General features: G+C 40.8%; 1 protein-coding gene across 2 annotated transcripts in view; it reads left to right on the forward strand.

Moving 5' to 3' along the window:
* gria3b (glutamate receptor, ionotropic, AMPA 3b) overlaps nt 1-22530 on the forward strand; it is a gene marked incomplete at both ends in the record, with an annotated part of 97526 nt that overhangs the window by 70981 nt on the left and 4015 nt on the right. The window contains 5 exons of one of the 2 annotated variants that reach the window (XM_079250460.1): nt 1833-2039; nt 4180-4553; nt 4951-5149; nt 19742-19989; nt 20773-20887. In XM_079250460.1, coding sequence (XP_079106586.1) covers nt 1833-2039; nt 4180-4553; nt 4951-5149; nt 19742-19989; nt 20773-20887 — 1143 coding nt within the window. The remainder of the gene's footprint in view (nt 1-1832; nt 2040-4179; nt 4554-4950; nt 5150-19741; nt 19990-20772; nt 20888-22530) is intronic. The other variant, XM_079250461.1, reaches the window with a different exon arrangement.

Genomic DNA, 22530 nt, shown 5'->3' on the forward strand with positions numbered 1-22530 from the left:
GTGTGTGTGTATTACCCATGTCTGGTCGCATAATGATGAATTCTGTTATGGGCGAAAAGCACTAAGGACATTTCTTTAAATTCTAAATAAAGGATCTGTTTTAGGGCTCAGGGATAAAAGTCAGTCACATAGTCAGGACCTCTGATGTAACGATGTAACGGGGGGGTATGCTCTTTAAATATGAAGCATTATCTTCTTTATTTTAAGCCAAACATTTTTTTTTTGAAAGGCTCCTCTTCACAGAACCTACATGAAGAAACCACAGTGAACCACAGGCCCTCGCCGCTCAGTGCAAGCATTTTTCAAAACAAAAAGGAAAATAACACCTAAAAAAACTGCAAAGACAATATCCAACCAAAAGCTGCTCAGAACGTATAATCTACACCTGGACATGAGATGGCTTGTGCATTGCCAAAGGGGTGGAATTATTTTCATTAAAAAGCAATAGGGTGAAAATAACAGAGCACAGACCTGAAAATGTTGACAGCATACATATATATATATATATATATATATATATATATATATATATATATATACATATATATATACGTATATATATTCACTTTATAATAAATATTCACTTATAATAAAGTTAATAACACTGGTTTCTTTCATCACCAGTGAAACGGTATATATATCTATATCTATATCTATATATCTATATATAGATATAGATATATATATATATATGTATATATATTCACTTTATAATAAATATTCACTTATAATAAAGTTAATAACACTGTTTTTTTTCATCACCAGTGGCAGCTTATCTTCAGTTTCTTCACTACTAATGGTCACAGTGTTGTGAAAAGCATTGCTTGTTTGGGAGAAATGAGAATGACAAATGGGGAGAGACTCCATGTGACATGTTAAGTTAGCCACTTGCTTTCTGTTGTCACGCTTGCCTCTATTCTCCTGCACTCATTCATTTCTTTCAACACCCAGTGAGTGCTCTCTCTTGATGACAGAGTCGATGCTCATTGAACACATTAAATTTTCTAGGGGAAAAATAAAAAAAAACACATTACGGAATAATGACAAGGTCAATGACGCATTACTTAATGAAAACACCAAAAGAGACAGATGTTTACTAACAGTCCAGATGTGCTAAACAGCCCACTGTTAAATTTGTGTGTGAGTCCTAACCTTTACTAAGTCAAAGCATTCTCTGAAAGGTGCAGACAATTAAACTTTTCTCTGAGGAGTTTTTCCAGCCTTTTTTTTAATCCCAACAGTTAAAGCAGACAAGAAATAAGGGGTTATAAAAGGGAAGTGGTATGGATCAAACAGCTGTCACTGGAACCCAGGCCAGCTGCAGCTAGGACTGGCTCTGTAGATGTTGTAGTGTATTCTCTGGAGGCCCTTTCCGGGGACAAGAAATCTTGAGAAAGAAGAAATCAAACTATGATAAATAAAATGAAATCATAAATCATATCACCCTCATAGCTAGGAACTTTTAAAATAAACAAGTTGCCGTTGTTGCACAAACTGTCAGCATTTCAGTTTACTGACACTGAAGTTTGTAACTTTTCAAACACATACCGCAGCCTTAAATAACCAAGATAAGCATTAATATTTAACACCTCCTTAACGATGAGAAAAAGTTGTTTGTGGGAACAATTACAGTACGTTTAGGCGATGTTAGATTAAAGGTACAGACTGGGGGTAAAGTGCAGCAATTAATGTGATGGAAATATGACTTGTGTGTGTTTGGGTGAGTGTTTGTGCATGAACAAATATGAGTGCATGGATGCATAACTCTGTATTAAATGAAATGTCTGCAAATGCATGGGTGTGAATAAACCAGCGTGTGTTTGAATCAACAGGAAGCTCCTTATGTGATGTACAAGAAAAATTATATGCATCTGGAGGGGAATGACAGATATGAAGGCTACTGCGTCGATTTAGCATCTGAGATTGCCAAACATGTTGGAATTAAGTACAAACTGTCTATAGTAATGGATGGAAAATACGGAGCCCGAGACCCTGAGACCAAGACGTGGAACGGGATGGTGGGTGAACTGGTCTATGGGGTGAGTACTGGGAGTCTCGATTTCACTGATTACATGACAGTTTGCAAGGAACTTCAACATGAGAGGAGATCTCATTTTTCTGTCTTAAGGTTATCACCAACCCATTGTGAACTAGTCAGCTCTTGGCCAGTTCAAAGTCTGATGCTCTCAGGAAGCTCAGCTGTGAGTGAGTTTGTCAAATGCGGCCTCAAGCATTGGGGAGTTGGTGATCATCTTGAGACGGAGAAAATGAAATCATTTCTCAGTGCTGTTCATTGCAATTAATCCTTCTTGCTTAGCCTAGACAAATCTCTTTCTTACAGTCGAAACAGAGGTAGGTACATGAAAACAATGACTCCATATGGCAAACACACTGTAATCACTTTGATGAATGAAAGATTGTATGCCTTTGAAGTGATTGTGTAATTATGTTCAATGTTTCATGCATTTGATGAATATGCCACATTCCCAGCTGAGAAAATCTGCTTTAGAATCAACAGCTAGATGACGGTTTGTGGTTTGAAACAACTAGATCCATATGTGCTTTGCTCCACAAAGGTTGAACCTCTCACATTAGCAAAGGGGGTCATGGTGTGTTTTACATCTGACAGAGTTTGGGCTCTCGCAATACCTTAAGAATTTCCAAATTATCCCCCACACTTACACCCTGTCTACCCTCCTCCTCGACCCTTTTCTCGCCTTTATCCAACGCCTGGGTAGTTGAAAAGAGGCCAAATACAAAATGCATGAGGGTAAGGCTTCCTCACTTGTTCAGTATCCTAACTATCAGCCTTAGAGATTGCTTGGTTTGATGTGCAATCGCCACCAAATTGTCTTTCAAATGGGAGAAGTCCACTCCCTGCAGACGGAAGGCGGGAAAATAAAACACTCTCATCACATCTCTGTCAAGTCATTGCAGGCTTGTAATTTTACAGAAGGTTGGCCAGCGCTAATAGTTTTGTACTTTTTGACCTTTTGACCGGTAAATTAATTTGATTTTGGGTGTCTTTAAAAGGTTAGGCCCGCGGCTGCTCTTTATTGCTTTGTTTCCCGCACCATTGATTGAGTGCTGCTTACGCCTGCACAAGGATTAAACGGTTCTAACCCTTTGCCGTGTTGTGTTGACAGGGTAAAGAAAACAATCATGTTTATTGGCTCTATTTGTGTAGTTCTTACTCTGACCTTGTGAGAAACACTTTCTGCCTTGTGCCGCTTCAAACCAATGTTGTCTTAGTTTTGACATTAAAAAGGCAAAACGGCACAATGCAACAATACAAAGCATTGTCTTTAGCGCTGTGGCTCCTTTGAAGAGGAGCATTATTTAATTAATCGCATACACGCAGGCTGCAGTAACACTGTCTAACATGATTAATTATTTTCTTCTGCTTTTACAGAGAAACCCATTGTGATTTCTAGAGAAGCAGCCCCACCTCCGTGGATGTGTTTTGATAGCATAATGTGATTGAAGTAGCAGAGCAAAAGGATGGAGATAAAGAGAAACAGCTTGGAAAAAAAAAAAAAAAAAGGTAGATGATGCCAGAATAAGCTGTGTTTGGGAAAGCCGGAGTTCTGTATGGCATGTGATGAAGTGTAACACTGCCAGGGCTTTCTGATTTCTATATATACACACGGCAAAGCCTTTGCATTCAGCAAATTAAAACTTAACACTTTTAATTAGGCTGGAGACACTTTTTTTTTTATTATTATTATTTCAATGCAAACTTCAGCAATCTATTTATACAAAATGAAAAAGATTTTTTTCTTTTATGTTTCATTTGGTTAAACATGAGTCAAATACTCTTCCATCTCTGTGGACTGTTTCCAAGCTGGCTCTCTGAGTGACTTGCAGCACCTTGCAGCTCCTTCTCTCTCCTTCCTGTAATTGTAGCGACATTTCCCTGTGAAATTTTTTTGATTGATTTTACTGCTATCACCTCAGACTTATTAGCTAAAATCAAAGCAGCTCTGCTTTTCCTATGTAAGTGATCTGTTTGGGGTTTTTTTTCCAGCTCGTCCTCAACTGTAGCAGCTTGTGGCTTATTTATGAAAATCATATGTAAACTGAGTGATAAAAACAGCACCAATCACTCACTCATTAATCTGACCTATTTTCTTAATGCAGGTCATGACTAATGCTTGCTGTGCATGTCCCTGTTTCCAGAGAGCAGATATAGCCGTTGCACCTCTCACTATTACTCTGGTTCGAGAGGAGGTGATAGACTTTTCCAAGCCTTTTATGAGCTTGGGCATCTCCATTATGATAAAGAAGCCACAAAAGTCAAAGCCTGGTGTTTTCTCCTTCCTGGACCCGCTGGCCTATGAAATCTGGATGTGTATAGTGTTTGCCTATATTGGGGTGAGCGTTGTCCTGTTCCTGGTCAGCCGGTTCAGTCCTTATGAGTGGAACCTTGAGGAACAGGATGAGACCAAAGACCCCCAAACTCCCCCTGATCCTCCCAATGACTTTGGCATCTTCAATTCCCTCTGGTTCTCGCTGGGCGCCTTCATGCAGCAGGGCTGTGACATCTCTCCCAGGTGGGTCGGCTACAGTCGGAAAACAAACAGCTTCATCTCATTTTGCATGTGTTGCAGCAGTCATACAGTAAGTTTTGCTAACTTTGACAATTTAGAAGTTAGAAATTCTCAACAGAATAGTTCCTCAGGCGAACCTTGACCACAATTGTTAAACAGTCCGTTATGACAGACAGATAGATCAGCGTTCATTAAACAACTTTCACTGCTTTCCTTGGAACTGTGCTGTTTAGGAGTGTCAACAATGTTCCGATTTGTTTTAATGATTTACAAAGAAATTCTGATGACCGGGGCTGTTCCATACAATGAACACAAATGGTAAATGTTAGCAGCCTGATAGCCACCACATGTCGCCATAATTACATACTGTGTGTCCTTGTCGTCAACCTCCCTTTCTTAGGTCTCTGTCAGGCCGTATTGTTGGTGGCGTGTGGTGGTTCTTCACCCTCATCATCATCTCCTCCTACACAGCCAACCTGGCTGCCTTCTTGACTGTGGAGAGAATGGTCTCACCTATAGAAAGTGCTGAAGATTTGGCAAAGCAGACAGAGATAGCATACGGTACTTTGGACTCAGGCTCTACTAAAGAATTTTTCAGGGTGAGTGGTGTCAGAACACTGTTTTTACTCTCTGCACTAATTATCCAGTTGCTCCCTCCATCTGTACCGGAATGGCAAATAAATATTGAATCATAAAAGCCACTCTACACATCGTCCTTGATAAAAAAAATTTAAAAAAATCCTCCTTGCAGCTTTTTCCATTTTGCACCTTCAATGCAGCACTCTTGACCTACACAAGATGGCTCCAAATGAGACATGTTGACAGAAAAGCAGTTCTTGAACTCTTATGACATGGATGTCAAATTTATGCAGCAGTACTGCAGTGTGCAACCTTGAGGCACTAGAGCTGTCAGCAGAAAGCGTGATAACGACATGGAAGACCGGGAGGTGATGAAAACAGGAGGCTAATCAAAGCACCCACAGAAGACTTAAATTCAGAAGGGTCAGTTCATGAAGTATAATTAGCTAGCTGGTTGAGGCTGGCAAATTGGACCTGATGAAGAAGAGCCCTGTAGGTCAAACGGGGCAGTCTGAAAGACATTTTCGAAGAAATAAGCAATATGTCTGTTGGCATGAGGGGCTAGCCTGGCAATTAAGTTATAAATTAACTTCAATCTGAGGCGAAAGTTTATTAGTCTCTGAGAGGCAACCACATGCTCACAATGCAGAAGTTAAACAGTGCAGCATGTACTCAGAGCGATCAACCCTCTGCTGTGAAATCCATAGACTTCTTAGCTTGTGGCGTGGCCATGATAGCAGGCCAATGTTGGAAACAAATTAATGAAACAGCACTCTGCCTGTGATGACGAAAAGGCTGTATGACAGTCTTTTATCTTACACTCCCTCATTACTCATCAGCAGGAAAGAAACAATTCATATGTTTCACAGCTGCAGCCTGTTGGCAAACAGAGCACTTCATTTGAGTTACCCCTGGGTTGATTTGCTCACAGCAACAAAATGCAGAATCAAATGGGTTTTTTTTTTGGTTTTTTTTTCCAGACAGAGGATAAGATAGTGTCTTTTGAGCTTAAAATCCTTTTATTTCAACTCTCTAACTCTCAAGCTGGTTAAAAAAGAGCGAATGCAGTGAAGATAACACTTTGTATTCAAGGAAACATGGCTTGTATGACAGCATCGCTTTACTCTCCATAGAACACCCCACAAAGCTTGTCATTGCTTTGACTTTTATCAGAAATGCTGCACCGGTTCTGTAAGTATACTGTACACCATACAGTATATTTTTGTGCGACGGGCTTGACGGATGCCAGCAGCAGATTAGGTTTCCATCCTGGTATTTGGGCTTCAGAAGGTCTGCTTTGTGGTGGAAGAATCTGAGAAGCGATAGCAGAGTCAGGTTTTCCTGTATGGCATATAATGAGTGTCCTAGTTCCACCCATAAGTCTTCAAATAGGAAATGACATGTGTGAACTGCTATTCCAGGGAACTTTTAATTAAAGCTGTGGACGACTGACAAGGAAAAAAAAAAACATTGATTAATAGGAGTTCAAGTTCTATTTCAGATCTGTTTTCAAAAAATACATTCAAGCTTAATTAGACTCACTCGGCATCGACCAGGTGGAAATTTTAAATCAAGTCCAACATTTCAAACCAGACGTGTCATCATGCCTGACACTGTTGGCCTGTAATTTTTCATGCTTTCACTTGGTTTATATTCAAAAGATCACTAATAGAAACAATATAACACAGTCAAGGGAAGGAAAAAAAACACCCTCGTCAGTGGAGAGGCACACACACACAAAAAGGAAAAAACTGGATACCCAATTAAAAAAAAAATCCTAGAATGTACAAAAGAAACACCACTAATTGCTACAGTGATTTTAACAATCGCATGGACCCACCTGAGGCTTTTCTCATACTTTACAACTGATCAAGTTTAAAAGCCCAAAGCTCAAGGTCAAGACAATAGACCACAATTGGTAGGCTGCCCTGAACCCCAGCTGCACCGAACTGAAGCACAGTGATAGATCAGCTGGACAGCAGACGATCGGGCCAATCACAGGCGGGTGACAACACAGCATTTTAATCAGGTTATAGTCTGGACTCAGACAGGGCCATTGCAACATCTGTATTCTTTTCTTGTTCAGCCATTCTGTTGTAGATTTGCATCTGTGTTTATGGATCATTGTTCTGTTGCATGAATCACTTTGAGCTTTCAGACAAATGGCTCACATTTAACACATTTACAGTTTGTGTTTGACAGCAAACTAACAGGTCCTGTGGCTGCAGAACAAGCATGAATTCTCTCCACTGTGACCAACAGTTGACATGACGTGTTTGGACTCATATTCAATGTTTAACTTTTGCTAAACATGATGTGTATGTGTTATAGCTCTCCTTTGGTTTAACCTTTTCAGAGATTATTCCAGAAGTCTTGTGGTTTGTTCAGATGCAAATATACAAGCCTGTGTTGTGTGCCTTAGAAAGATGAGGCTTTATTTTGTCAGTCTTCCAAACAAATCACGCTTTTTCCAACCATATTTGTTGCTGCATTGTTGTGTACTCTCAGATGTTGCATGCTAACTCAGACCTGAAGAGTCTGACATGTATGTTGATTTTTTTTGTTGGTTTTGTTTTTTTTAGCTTTATTTAGACTATTGCGCAGTCTGCTCTTGGGGTCAACTTGCTGAGATATACTTTTGGGGAAATTGGAAACTATAATGAATGCTTTCAGATTTTAAATAGATAGTTTAAATCGTCAAACTCCAGACCAATGGGCAGAAACATTTCCATCTCTCACATCATTGCTGATGTCTTTCCTCCTTGGCTTTGTCTTAACACACAGCTCGATGTTCCCGACTGGTGGACAGTCAAAACTTCTGCTTTTATAGATGAAGTCACACTTACTGATGGGCAATTCATCCAATCTAATTAGCAGCACATGGCTGCTACTTGCCCTTTGAAATCCTGGAAGCAGTAAGGGCTTCTGCATAATTTTTTATATTTATGTCAAATGTATAACATTCATAAATGTGTTGCTGTTAATCATAAATTACATTTATGTCATTTTACCTTTTTTTTTAAACTCCATAAAAAATATTTTAAGCTTCTCTAACTCTGATTTATAAGTTTTGGTTAAAATAGCCCATGGTCTTCTATGGTTGAAAATATCTCGTCTAAGCTTTTTTGGTTTTTATTTTTTTAGCTCCCATGAAACTGACAGATTAGACATACGGTTTCTTACCTGGCAGAGAAAATACTTCCCTCACTGTGTGTGTCTTCATTTGGGAATGTAAAGAAGCTGTAGAGAAATGTTCAAAGTGTTGAAGTAGATCTCCCAGAAAGCCCAGATTCTGACACTCCTAACCAACAAGGACAACTGGGCTGGGAGTCCTCTGACGTGCCCAGTGGAAGTCTGAATCACTTCAGGCAATTGGCACTGCCTTCCCACAAACTCTTGGCTCTTCTTCCCACCGACTACCTTGCTTATTTGGACTCCTTCCTCTCCCCAGTCTTCAGCCTGTCTGTTGCTTTATTTTGAGACAGTGGGGGGGATAGCTTCAAGCACTATGCTGCTCTTCCTCAATGCTGCAGCTGTCATGCGCCACTGCACCACTGTGGCTTGCTTCATCACTTTAATTCTTGTCACGGATCTTCTCATGCAGTCAGTTGGATATTTGTGTTTTAGGTGATTAGAAAATGATGAGTTGTACCAGTGAGGCCATGTTTAGCCTCTTGATGAGGTTTTGTTTCAGCCAAAAGGCTTGGCTCGCTTACATTTTGAGACATACATTGTAGGAGTCTGGATCAGAATAATGGCTGGGATGATAAAATAAGCTTATGTGGTTGTTTAATTGTGTGTAAAGACTGGGGTGAGACCATCAAAGACAACCGCACCGCTGTCCCTTCATGCATCTCATGTAACAGAGCAACAGAGAAAGAATGATAATTGCACAGAATGAGACCACAGCATACTTTTCTTCTCCCCACAAAAGATTATACATCACCCGAACCCTCAACAGCAACCACCATGCATCTTACTGATCTGCAGGTGTGGTGGCGATGGGGGACACCAGCTTGGGTGCAGACACCAATACATTTTACTAAGCATGAAAATCAATTTCACGTCTCAGCTCTTGTGGCACACACTATCGCTTCAGGATGGTCCAACACAATGTTTAATAAGTAGCGCTTTATGCAGAGCAGACCTGCATTAGAGCACGGTTGTATGAAGAAGTGCCAACAGGAAGATTTATGCAAGGAATTCTTAGGATGCCACTGCAATCATACGAAGCACATTGTAACACAACTCCCAGAGTTCTTGTCACTTTGTGTTTCAGTACAGTGCTGAGTTAAAGGGAAGCTTCTGTGAAGATTAGAGCCTGTTTGCATAAAAGCAAAGCTGACAAAAGCACTCACTGCAAGATAGGCATAACCTCTGAGGAAAAAGCAGTCTTCTCCAAGGGCCTCGTCAAACTTGTAAGATGAGCAGCAGCAGCAGCAGGCGCTGGAGAGCAGATATTGGAGTCCAGCAACACGCATCAAAGAAGCGCAATTGGTATTCAAGGTGTATCAGGTTGTACTTCAATGACAAAGTGCACACCCAGAGCCTCAACTTTCATCTCGGCATACTTGAGATACAGGTAGTCCTGGCATACAGGATATTGGAAGGAAGTGGGGATGTCTACAAGCAAAATGTAAAGGAAGTTAAGTCGAATGAAATGTAGCAGTGGAGTGTTTTGGAGATGGCTTTTAGATACACAAGCAGTGGAGCATATGTGGAAGAGGCTATAATGAAAGCAGCCGTGCGACGCCAAAGGGAGAATAAAAAACAGGCTGCAGTTCGAAGGGCACTGGGCAGAGGTCTGGAAATGCTGCGTAACTCAGAATCAATACAGATTAAGTGGTTATTTAGAATGGAGAGGTCAATTTCTTTGACTTTAGAGTTTAATCACTTGTCTCTTCCTGGACATTTTAATGACAGGGTCGGAGAGTCTCAAACAAAACTCCTCCAATTGCTCGGTATACCAATGATCTCTTTAAATACAGAGTTCTAAAACCTTTCTGTCTTCTTTTTGTCCTTTGCTGCACAGAAGACTTAAAGGACTTTTTCAGGCTTTAAAGGTACTTGAAAGAAACCGTGTTCCAGTGTAAGCAGTTTTCTTTTTTCAGGCCGTTAAAGAGAAATAGCTGGTTTTGTTATGTAGAGTTTTTCTTCTGGAGGACTCTCCAAACTCTCCTTCAGATAATAAAATAGTTATAAAGATTGTCTTTTCTCATCAAACCTAAGTGGAGGGAGGTAACATTACAAGCAAGACAGGCAATTACCACGATATGATATAGGCCTTACACAAACAGCTCTTTCAAAGTCTTTCTTTTTTTTATTATTCAAACTTATTCTTGCTGTCTTGTTTTTCACAACATCCAGCTTTTTGTATTTAGCTGTTATCTCAGAAATCCTTCGGCTCAACCCAGTGTCTGTGGACTTTACACTTCTGTTTACTTGTGATGTTCATCACAACAATGACAAAAATGTGCTAAAGACAAGCACCAAAATGCAGCCAGTATCTGAGAACATAAAGGAAGGCACGAGGCTTGTTGTTGAAAATGCTTTACGCAACAGTAGAAACAGAGGCTTTAAATTACAGCATGTGTGACTAGGATTACATTGAAATACATCAGTATAATTGTGAAGTTTGATGAGTCAGACATGGAAGTTTTATGGAAGACAAATAATAAATGAAGTCTCAAACCTATAAATCAAAAAAGATTAGCAATAAGTTTATGCAAAAATAAACAGTAAAAGCATCTTTTGTGCATGGATAGTTTTTAATTATATCTGTAGCCTTACTATAGCACAAAGAGTCAGCACTTGAGTTAAAGTGGAACTATTATGTGCATTTCAGGCTAATTTATTTTTATTTCTGAGCCCAGAATGGCTGGGATTGATCGAGTTATTGTCACAAATCACTTTATTTACTTCAGACCGACCTTCTCCGTAAGCTGTCAGATCAGCCTGTGGGCATGTCTTCCGCATTAAGCCCCGCCACCGCGCTACATCGGGAGCGTGCACCGCAACTGCTTTCGCCGTCATTGTCACGTCTCATAAACAGAAGGATTAGGCTCATATGAACTCAATAAAAAAAATAAAATAAATACAATGTCAATACATAGCATACAGCCCTACATGTTGGAACCTGAATCAGACCCTGAAAACGAAGTGGAAAACAGTAACCCACAGCAACGAATGCAGCAGGATGTCTCTCTTTGGTAAACTCAGCAGCCATCGTTGGAAATAACTTTATCAGACGTTTTCTACCTGCCTGATGTATTTGTACATGCCCTTGTTAACCAGTAGAAGGTAACCAATCACCGAACCTTATCCCCCGGGACGTCACAAGGATTTGGAATTAGAAAAAACTCTCTAAAACGACGCGTTTTTCGTCGCCATGGAAACCGAATGGAGAGCGTGCTGGAACTCAAACTCAAACTCAAACATGCGTTTAGGTGATAAAAAACAGTGCCGTTCACATATCTGATGAGGATTCAACACTGTAACACTGTAGAAAGCTCAGAAAACTCCAAATACCATGATAGCACCCTGTGGTGTTTTGTAGAGCTTATAGTAAGAACTAGACAGAGAACTTCTCCATGCCTCGCTTCTCCAGTTTATTCTCTCTTCTTCTCTTACAATCACACTTCCTGCCCATTGCATGCAACTCTATAGCGCCCTCTCTTGGTGCTCATCCATATCACAGAACACAACATTTTCCCCTTTCCTTGAAGATCTTACCTCTGCAAAACAGTTAAATCAACCATTGCCCTATAGAAACAGCAATTATGTAAGATCAACAGCATTAGGTATAACAAATAACAGAAAAATGAAAATGTAGATCACAGAATATTTCAAATGACAGGAAAGAACATAATCCCTTTTCTTTTGTACTCGTATATGACCTTAAATTCAACTGTCATCATGACATGGATTAGCAACACCAAACTATTGTAACATTATGAAACACTGACACTTGCCATTATTTTGTAGTCAGGCACATTAATCAGAACCCATTTTTTTCTAATTACAACAAACATTTCAGACTGAGTCTTGTATTCCTTTACCTAACAAAACCTGTTAACCATTGAGGTGAGTTTCTTGTTCTCTGACTTCGTCTTGGACCTATTTCTGGTGCATTAAGCTGTAACTCCTCTGGCAACATAAATCCATCATAAGTAGTGTCCTTGTTCATATCAGTAGAGGTCAGGCTCTCTTTAGGAAAGAATGCTAACGCAAATGCATTCCATTTCCGACCATCACTAAGCAGGTAAGTGTTTGAACCCACTTTCTCGATCACAGTCAGGGGTTTTGTGAACCTGGATACTCCCTTCGGAACATGGTCAGGTCTCCGGACACGGACAGTATCGTTTACTTGGAACATTGGTACTCTTGCTCCAACCCTTCTGTCTGTGTACTCTTTGCTCTTTTGTTGCTTGTTTTTCACTGTCTCTTTCACTTCTGTGTGTGTCTTTATATTGTGTAAGACAGGAAGTATGTGTAGTTTTGTGCGCATCTTCCTGTTCCTCATTAACTCAAACGGTGTAGCTCCCGTTGTAGCATGTTGTGTGGCACGGTAGTTCTGCAAGAACTCCGTTACAGTTTGTTTCCATGTTTTGTGCATTTTGTCAGCCGTCTGTAGGCACTCTTTTAGCACCCTGTTGAACCTTTCAATGGCTCCGTTAGCTCTTGGATAGTATACACTTGAGCACAGGTGCTTTATCTCTCTCTCCCTCAAGAAAGTGGAAAAGGCATGGGAAGTAAATTGACATCCATTGTCCGAAACCAAGTAGTAAGGATTTCCTTCACGGCTGAACACAGTGGTGAGAAACTGAATAACCACATCCGTCGTGACATTAGGGGCAAATGCCACTTCAGGCCACTTACTATAATAATCAGTGAGAGTTATGGCGTAGCGGCAGTCCCATGTAGCATGTTCAAAAGGACCCGTGATGTCAATGCCCACCTTCTCCCATGGACCATTCGGAAGATCCACTGGCATGAGTGGTGCAGGTGCAGTTTTGGCAGACTTGTCAGTAAACTGGCATGACGGACACGAAGCTATCGTGTTTTGTACTGAGACGTCCATTTTTGGCCACCAATAGAGTTCACGCAGCCTCTGTTTTGTACGGACCAGGCCCTGATGTCCATCATGGGCCAAGTCCACCACTCTAGATCTGAGTGAAATGGGAACAATTAAGCGGTCTGTGCCTCTCATGATAAGAGAGCCATCCACAGCCAGTTCATGTCTGATATTGAAGTATGGAACCAGTTCAGGCAACACAGCCTTCCTGCTTCTTGGCCAACCTGCCTGAATCTGATGTCTAAGTTGTGACAGTTCAGAGCATACGTCAGACGCTGTGGTAAATTCGGTCAATGACACAGCATGCACAGACTCCTGAAAGACGGCAGCAACCATGTCAGGTACTTCGGAAGCATCTTCTGTAACCGAAAGTGGAAGCCTGGAAAGACAATCGGCTGTCACATTTTGCTTACCAGGGCGGTATGTCACGTCATATGTAAAACAAAGCAGTCTAGCCGACCACCTGGCAATTCTCAGGCCAGCTCGACCAGTCCCTTTAGATGTGAGAAGAGAGGTCAAAGCCTGATGGTCAGTACGCAGCACAAAGTGATGCCCCCACAGATAGGTTCTCCACTTCTCTACCGCCCAAACACAAGCAAGAGCTTCACGTTCAACGGTAGAGTACTTTCGTTCAGCAGGGGAGAGTGTCCTGGACGCAAAGGCAACAGTCCTTTCGCAGTTGTCTGGATGGGTCTGAGTGAGTACGGCTCCCAAGCCGTAGTCAGAAGCATCAGTGGTCACTTGGGTTGGTAAAGAAGGGTCATATAGCGCTAGAGCAGGACTCGCCAGTATCAGTCTTTTAACTTCAGCAAAACTGGACTCAGCCTCAGCAGTCCAGTGAAACCTCACATCAGTCGAATCTTTGAGTGTGGTACGAAGTGGTTCAACGACTGTAGCGAAATCAGGAATGAACTTACTGTACCATGAGGCGAGACCAAGAAATGATCTTAGAGAACATGTGTCATGTGGGGTAGGCGCAAGTGCCACTGCGCTGACTCTGTCTTTGTCAGGATGGAGTCCATCTTTGGATATGGTGTGCCCCAGGAAAGACAATGACGTCTGGTTGAACTTACATTTATCCATATTCAGTTTAAGTCCCGCATCATTCAAGGCGTGCAGCACTCTCTGCAGGTTTGCATTGTGATCCTGCTGGGTGGTGCCATAGCATATGATATCATCAAGGTAGGCTTGCACACCTGGGAGGCCAGACAGTATGGAGAACATCATCTTTTGAAATGCCGATGGGGCTGAAGCAAGGCCAAATGGAACTCGGCAGAAACGGAAAAGGCCTTCATGAGTAATAAAAGCAGTGATGTCGCGGCTATCAGGGTGCAGGGGCAACTGATGATATGCAGATGCTAGGTCAATGGTAGAGAAGACGGTAGCCCCTCGCAGATTAGTAAGCAGTTCATCCATGTGAGGCAAAGGATGACAGTCACAGACTATTGATTTGTTAGGCTCCCTGAGGTCGACACACATGCGGGGTTTTCCACCACCTCTCCTCTGAGTGACAACAATGGGGGAAACCCATGGAGATGCATCAATACGTTCGATGATGCCCTTGTCTTGCAGGTCTACAAGCTCCTCACTAACAGCTTGCCTTACAGAAAATGGAAGCCTCCTCAGCTTCTGTTGCACTGGAATGGCATTTGGTTTCAGTTTAATTTTGTGGACAAATCCTTTCGCACATCCAACTTCCCGTACCTGGGCTTGTGGAGCAGTGAGTGGTGTAGTTGAGACCTCTGGCTCACTTCGTGTTAAGAGGGTCTGCGGTTGACAGCCAGGGGAGCTTTGCTGACTTGTCATTACTTTGTTACCCTTGATGCACATATTCAAGGCAGTGAAGAGATTCAGCCCTAGCAAAGCAGCACCTGACTCAACTACCATGAATGAGCATGCAGCTGAACGTCCTTCATAAGTCACTACAGCATGCAAACAACCAATAACTGGTATTTTCTCCTTAGAGTAAGTGCACAGCGTTATAGTAGGTTCAGCAAGAGCACACATTGGAAAAAGGTTTCGGTAAACGCTCACAGGAAGAATAGAAACAGATGAACCTGTATCCACAATCAGGTCTACATCACGAGAACGTTCATCAGCTTTAACTTGTACAGTACATAGGACTTTATCCTGCACAGTATCAGTCATATAAAGCACAGTCAGCTCATTTATCAGCACCTCACGCACCTCCTTTTGGCCAGATCTGCAAACTTTGGAAAAGTGTCCCATTTTACCACATGAATTACATGTAGCCCTGGCCGCAGGGCATGATGGCTTATTAGCGAGGTGATTGGCGGACCCACAGCGGTAGCAGGAGCGACGTTTACCACAAGGTCGAGCTGCGGGCGCCATTTTCTTCTTTTCCCGCTGCCGGTTGTCCCGCGGCTGAGAATGAACGGCTCTCACTGGTGCAGTAGCAGTAGTAGCAGTGTTGTCTGAAAGGACGGCAGCATGATGTAGTCCGGCTTCGATTTGCAAAGCTAGTGTAGTAGCTTTAGCCAGATTCAAGTCCGGTTCCAGCAACAGTCTATCGCGTATTCGTGTATTGGCAACGCGTTCTATCAGTTGATCACGAAGCATCTGATCCTCCATGTCCCCAAACTCACAAGCAGCAGCAAGCTCACGTAATGCAGCCACGAAGTCATTAAGTGACTCACCAGGCCTCTGCTTCCTCTGTCGAAATTTGTGACGTTCTGCAATCACGTTTACTTTAGGAACAAAGTGTTTTTTCAGTCCCTCCACAGCAGAAGCATAAGTTGTACCTGTATCCGGCAAAGTGTAAAATAATCTCTGTCCTTCAGTGCCCAGTGCATGGAGAAGAACGGCGCGCTTCCTGGCGTCGGGCCAGCTATCCCCGGTAGCTCCAATAACTAGAATGTAGTTCTCAAACATCTTCAGCCACGTAGTGAAAACAATAGTAGGTTAGCCTGGGCAGGGCATGAAAGGTGCAGGCAAAGGTACGGAAACGGCCATCCTCGTCGCCAAAATGTGGTGTTTTGTAGAGCTTATAGTAAGAACTAGACAGAGAACTTCTCCATGCCTCGCTTCTCCAGTTTATTCTCTCTTCTTCTCTTACAGTCACACTTCCTGCCCATTGCATGCAACTCTATAGCGCCCTCTCTTGGTGCTCATCCATATCACAGAACACAACACACCCCTTTAACCACTAGTACTTAAACTTTAAAAAAAAAACAGCCCACACACAAGCTCTAGTGGTAGTAAATACCAAAACAAAGCTTAAAGACGATCAGTGTCCCCTTACCTGACTTTGCTCCAGGCAAGTCCTGTTTATTTTACTTCTCATCTTAGGTCAAAAGGTTTGAAAAATAGACGCGAGCTTATCTTCATGACTATTACAAGACAGCAGGAAACTCATTGATTCAGGCAGATTTGCTGGTCGAACACCTACACAGATGATGTAACTGTCGCTGAGGTAGGAGGCTAAGTGCTCCATGATGAAGACAGCAACATAATGATTGCTATAGAATGATTCTGAAGACATTAACAGGAGAGGGATAAAATGTTTGCAAGTTACAAAACATGTTTCTTTTTGTTTAACTTTTTCAAATAGATACAAAATGAGGCAACTCCTTGTTAATTGGCTTGAAGCTCATTGAGAATACAGCAGTGTTTTCTAACAGGGCCATTATACGACGTGGAGGAGGGCCATATGTATAATGCTGTATTTATGGTAGTATTTAATTGCTCAACAAATTGTCTATTCATGCTCATGGACTTGTGCAGTCATCGCTCCCTAATTGAATTTCAAATGGTTACAAAAGAATGTGAATGATAACATTTTAATGGAGATGAGAGTTGACTTTCTGTGTTGTGTATTCATATTACTGTTAGCATATATATGTGTGTGTATGTGTTTGTGAGTGTGTATACTAGTGTGCCAGCAGTCAATAATCAAATATCCCCTTTTCCCTGCTGGGTACTTTCTTTTATTCTCATATTTTTTCTCTGTGTGTCAGCTGGAAGTTTCTTAGCTGTGATTTTTAGTTTCACTGGAAGGTTTTTGGTTGTACTTTGTCCCGCTCTAATATTGATGAATTGACTTAATAAAGCACAGAGGCAGCCCACTCTCTCATCACTAATCAATGCCTAGATCTATTCTTTTCCCTTCATTTGAGAAGGTGCCTGAAGATTTCCCACTGCTGAACAGATGAGCTGCACATCTTTGGGGAAATGTCCCTGAAAGAGGTGTTATTTGCATGAAGTCTGACACATGAAAATATGATTGTTGAGAAAAACATCACCTTCAACGGCCTATCCGTCACCCCTTCTGTTGCATTTAAATTAAAAAAGAACAGCTATAACCCAAACTTCAGTCATTTTTCATTTGACTGGAAAACATTTGTCATACAGCTTGTTTTATTTTATTTATTCATTTATATTTTTTATTTTGTATTTTCATAACCTCACTCATGGCATGGTACACTGTGACAGATGCCTGCAACAAATTATATATGATTACATAAAACCAGTAAAGGACTTTTGTTAGGTTGAGGTGAATGCTTTTATTTATTAATGGCAACACATTAGAGATGGATATGCTCTTGTTATGAGAACTTTTCTCAATTCTAGGCGGTAATGGGTCTCTGTGATGATCAGTATGTCTGAACTCAAAGCCTTAGAGCTCAGTGTGTGTTATCATTCAAGAGCACTTTATTTTTAGCTTCAGATAAAGAGCTACATAATAGAGGATCTTATCTGACTTTCTATGACTACTAATTGACTCTCTGACCTGTATAAAAACACAATAACCAGCACTAATTGCTTCTTTTTTGCTACAAAAAGCAGCATAAATGGAAATACAGCTAGGTACTTTTTGCCCTGCAAAATGTGCAGTGAAAAGTTTAGACAAATCTTCTACTTTATAATGAATGGGTAGTTGTGCCAGAGCATTTGACTGGTAAGAAACAAAAAATCCAAAAGATAAATTTATTGAGGCAACTTATCTGTAATCTAATGTCATAAATGTCTATGATATATATTTAAGTCAAACGGTCATATCTGCCTACCGCTACTCCAAATACTGCTGACTCACTGTACGTCATTGACTATCCCTTTAAATATGACTTAGGCTGTTATACTGAGAAACTAACAATATAACAAGCTAAAACATCACAGTTTCAGCATCAAAGTAGGTGGAATAATATAACAGTATCCCCCAATGTTGTTCTAGTATTCCACATACCCTTATTTCCCCCTGCTGTCCTTCAACAAGTTGCTAGTAATTTTTGCTAATTGAAAAATCTTGTTGCATTGCTGAAAACTCCAACAACAGATTCAAACGCCTAAAAAAGATTGATTTGGAGACAAATGTGTTTAATTTATAATATCGACTGGGAAAATGGGACATTTTAACAGCTAAAAAATCAGCATGTTAGCATTGTTTTTGAGCATGTTAGCTTATAAACACATTAGCATTTTGTTCCAAATACACTTTGCCTGAAGTCTTCTGTCTTGTTCAATTAATTGAGTAATCGCAATAACTAAGTGGCTATTGCTAAACTATTAACTTGTTGCCGTAAGGCTGAGAAAAAAAAGAAAGAAAAAAGAACTGACTGGAAGTAAGCTATTTTTGGGATGTGGAAATGTGAATGTAGCTGCTGTGTCCAAAGCTACATTTAAGAAACACACAAACCTGTTGATTGACTGTAGATCCTTTAATGCCTTTTTCTGGCCCTGACTGAAACAACGTATATCTTCCTGTGTTAATGTCACTCAGAAACTATGGCTAATCGCTGCTTGGACTAGGATCACACCAGTATGTGTGGCATGCCTATTCCAAAGTAAATCCAGCAGCACTGAATAATTTAATTGATGCTTATTATAGATAGAGCCTAGCTCCCCCAGATTTTACAGTCTTTCTAAGCCCAACCTCAGGCACTGGAGAAGCGCTCGCCTTTGTCACTTTGTCACGGGTTGCCGTGTTGTTTGCTTCTCCCGCTTCTTCTGCACAACGCCTCTGAGTCACACTCGAGATATTTCATTAACCATGTTGTTAAAATGAATGACTGTAATAAGTCTTACAAGTTAAATTAGGTCAATAAACCAAGGCTCAGTTCACTCTCTAAGGCTGAATATTCAGCTGTTTATGAAAATATTCAAGTTTTAAAAAGAAATAAATGAATAAGAATAATTTTTTGTCTTTAAAGTTGGTCTATTAAGGATATTTCCGCATAACGAGTGCACGAATATCAGTTTTTCCTCAAGCTCAGTCTGCATGACCTTACTCAGAGTGGCTGATGCTCATTCAGTTGTTGCTTGTTTGAGTTGCATATTAATACAGTTGAAGATGGATTTTGTAAATTCTTGTACTTCATGATCGTGTACAAGTGCATCAGCTATAACTCCTTGAAGTATTTAAAGATATCACACAGCCTCTTACCTGGATGTCTATAAATACTTCACAAAGAAGCTTTAAGTGATGTGATCATTAAGCACAAAAATCCTACAAAACTCATCGCACAGAAACAATCTTTTGGATTTCTAAACTACTCTTCTTCTCCTTTTCCTCTCTGCACAGCGATCCAAAATAGCAGTGTATGAGAAGATGTGGTCATACATGAAATCCGCTGAGCCCTCAGTGTTTGTTAAGACCACGCCTGATGGCGTGGCCCGAGTGCGAAAATCGAAGGGCAAGTTCGCCTTTCTCCTCGAATCCACCATGAACGAGTACATCGAGCAGCGGAAGCCGTGCGACACCATGAAAGTGGGAGGGAACCTCGACTCGAAAGGCTACGGTGTGGCGACACCCAAAGGCTCAGCATTAAGGTGGGTGGAATAATATAACAATATCCCCTATGTTGTTATAGTATTCCACCTACCCTGATGTCCCCCTGTTGTCAGTCTCTTCTTCCTTTTTTTTTTTATTTATATTTTTTATCTATGGGCACAGAGGTAACGGTAGTATGTTTTATTTTTTTTTAAATGTTCTTGGTTAAAAGGGTTATTTAGCAATAATCTGTGTTTTTTCCTATTTGTTCTTGTTTTATGGTAGAGGAGTCAAATCCAGATAATAAGGCTTAAGCTAACAATCATTTCATATTTATGTCTTTCTTACTGCTGCTTTTCTCTCTCCTTCGATCTCTCCTTACCCGTGTGCTGTCCTACCTGACTGTTGTGTTGTCACTTTTAATTTAACAGTTCAATGGTTTTTCAATTTAGCCTTTAAAAGCTGCGCTGTCACTTGTGACGAATGTTAATTGCATGATGTTTGTTGTTGTTACTTTTCTTCTCAATGACAAGTGTCCCCATCCCGCACACTTCAGTTCTAAACTACGTAACCCTTCATGCCACCTTTTCCAAGATTTAACACTGTCTCTACCTTATATGAGCCTTTCTTATCTCTCCATATTCCTTAAATTCTCAAACAATTTGTCCTTTCCCAGACCATTCTGATTAACAGGTAGCAGTCTGCCCATCAGCCCCCCCTTTTGACAGTGGTAGTCTCACTACCAGTACTTATTATTATGATGCTTACTACAATTATTACTTTGCATTAGATTTCTCACGGACCTGTGCATTTTCTTACAAGTTATGTTTTATCGTTTCAAGAAATGCTGTTAACCTGGCAGTTTTAAAACTGAATGAGCAAGGCCTCTTGGACAAATTGAAAAACAAATGGTGGTACGACAAGGGAGAGTGCGGCAGCGGGGGAGGTGACTCCAAGGTCAGCCTCGATGTCACCACAATCGGGTACCATAGTGCAGAGTAATCGGCAAGGCTGTTACAACCACCCCGACCTGAAACAGAGAAAATGACTGTCCCAACCAAAGTGCTGCTGTCTCAAGGCAGAGATGATCCAAGTTCACTGATAGTTTGACCAGATGGTTCAACAGCTCAGATCAAACTGAGGAGCACTTGCTTAACTTGCAGAAAAATGCAGCTTGGAAGTGGCTGTGATGTGCTTTATTAGAATCACTGACAATGTCGTGTTTTCTGGAGGTGAGCGAGGCTGCCCTGCAGTTGAGAGGGGTGACGTTTATTAATCACTCTTGCACATTTGCAGGGCAGATCACCAAGTTGCACAGGGCCTTATCTGGATAGAAAAATGTTTTAGAGCAGCTGATGAAGTCATGCAGGTGTAATTAAAGAGGAGATTGACAGTGTCATTACAATAAAAAGGCCAAAGCCTTCCACACTTTCAGAACACAGGTGAGCTTTGCTAATCCTGTAAAGTACGGCTTTGCAGTACTTCACTGCACAGCTGCTTCACATCCGTGACTCTGTTTTAGAGCTGATGGGCTTAGAGGCCAATTCTGTTTAATGGCAAGGAAAAACCCTCAAAATGGCTGCTTAGCTGAGGCCAACAGGAACGCAAGGGGAACAGCGGCGTCTTGAGGGGACGAAGCATCGCAGGCAAACGTGAGAATTCTAATTAAACAAAAGACTTCTGATTTCCTTTTAATGAGTGACCTGATAAATCACATGGGGTTTGATTACATGCACTTCCTTCACCTCTTCACTAATAACCCAGCTTTGACCCTTTTGACCATCAGATGTTTCCATCTTTTTCTGTGGTTTAATGATCAATGAATTTTTCATTATGGCTTCTACTGGTGCAAAGTGTGAAACCTCAGTCAACCATGAGAACTGAATGTGATTAGATTATGTGCAATTTCCTCAAAATGACATTATTTCCTTACAACACAGGTCATAGGATGAAAAATGATGCTTTTAAGCACATACTTGGTTGGGTTATTGACAAGCTGCAAAGTGCTATTGTGTCATTACACTCCTAATAGGACATTTCAAGAAATATCAGCCAAGATATTTTTCAATTTTTTTGGAAGATGAATCAATGTGATGGAGAAATCACAAGTGAATGTGAAAATGATATGCACTGCTTGTCCATGCTCTGGTCAATGTTCAAAATATGCACACCATTTTTAGTCTTATTAAAAGAACATAGTGCAGGGTTTACACACACACATATACATATATATATATATATATATATATATATATATGTGTGTGTGTGTGTGTGTGTGTGTGTGTGTGTGTGTGTGTGTGTGTGTGTAAACCCTGCACTATGTTCTTTTAATAAGACTAAAAATGGTGTGCATATTTTGAACATTGACCAGAGCATGGACAAGCAGTGCATATCATTGCATATATATAGATGATATATATATCATCTATATATATATATATAGAGAGAGAGAGATAGATAGATAGATAGATAGATAGATAGATAGATAGATAGATAGATATATAGATGTATGTATATTGTTTGTTTTTTAAGTTTAAACTGATTATATTGGAGATTTCTGATGATGTTCCTGCCCACTGACACCACCAGATGATGTCAGC

Source organism: Telmatherina bonti (assembly GCF_933228915.1).
Source record: "Telmatherina bonti genome assembly, chromosome: 12".
NCBI lineage: Eukaryota > Metazoa > Chordata > Actinopteri > Atheriniformes > Telmatherinidae > Telmatherina > Telmatherina bonti.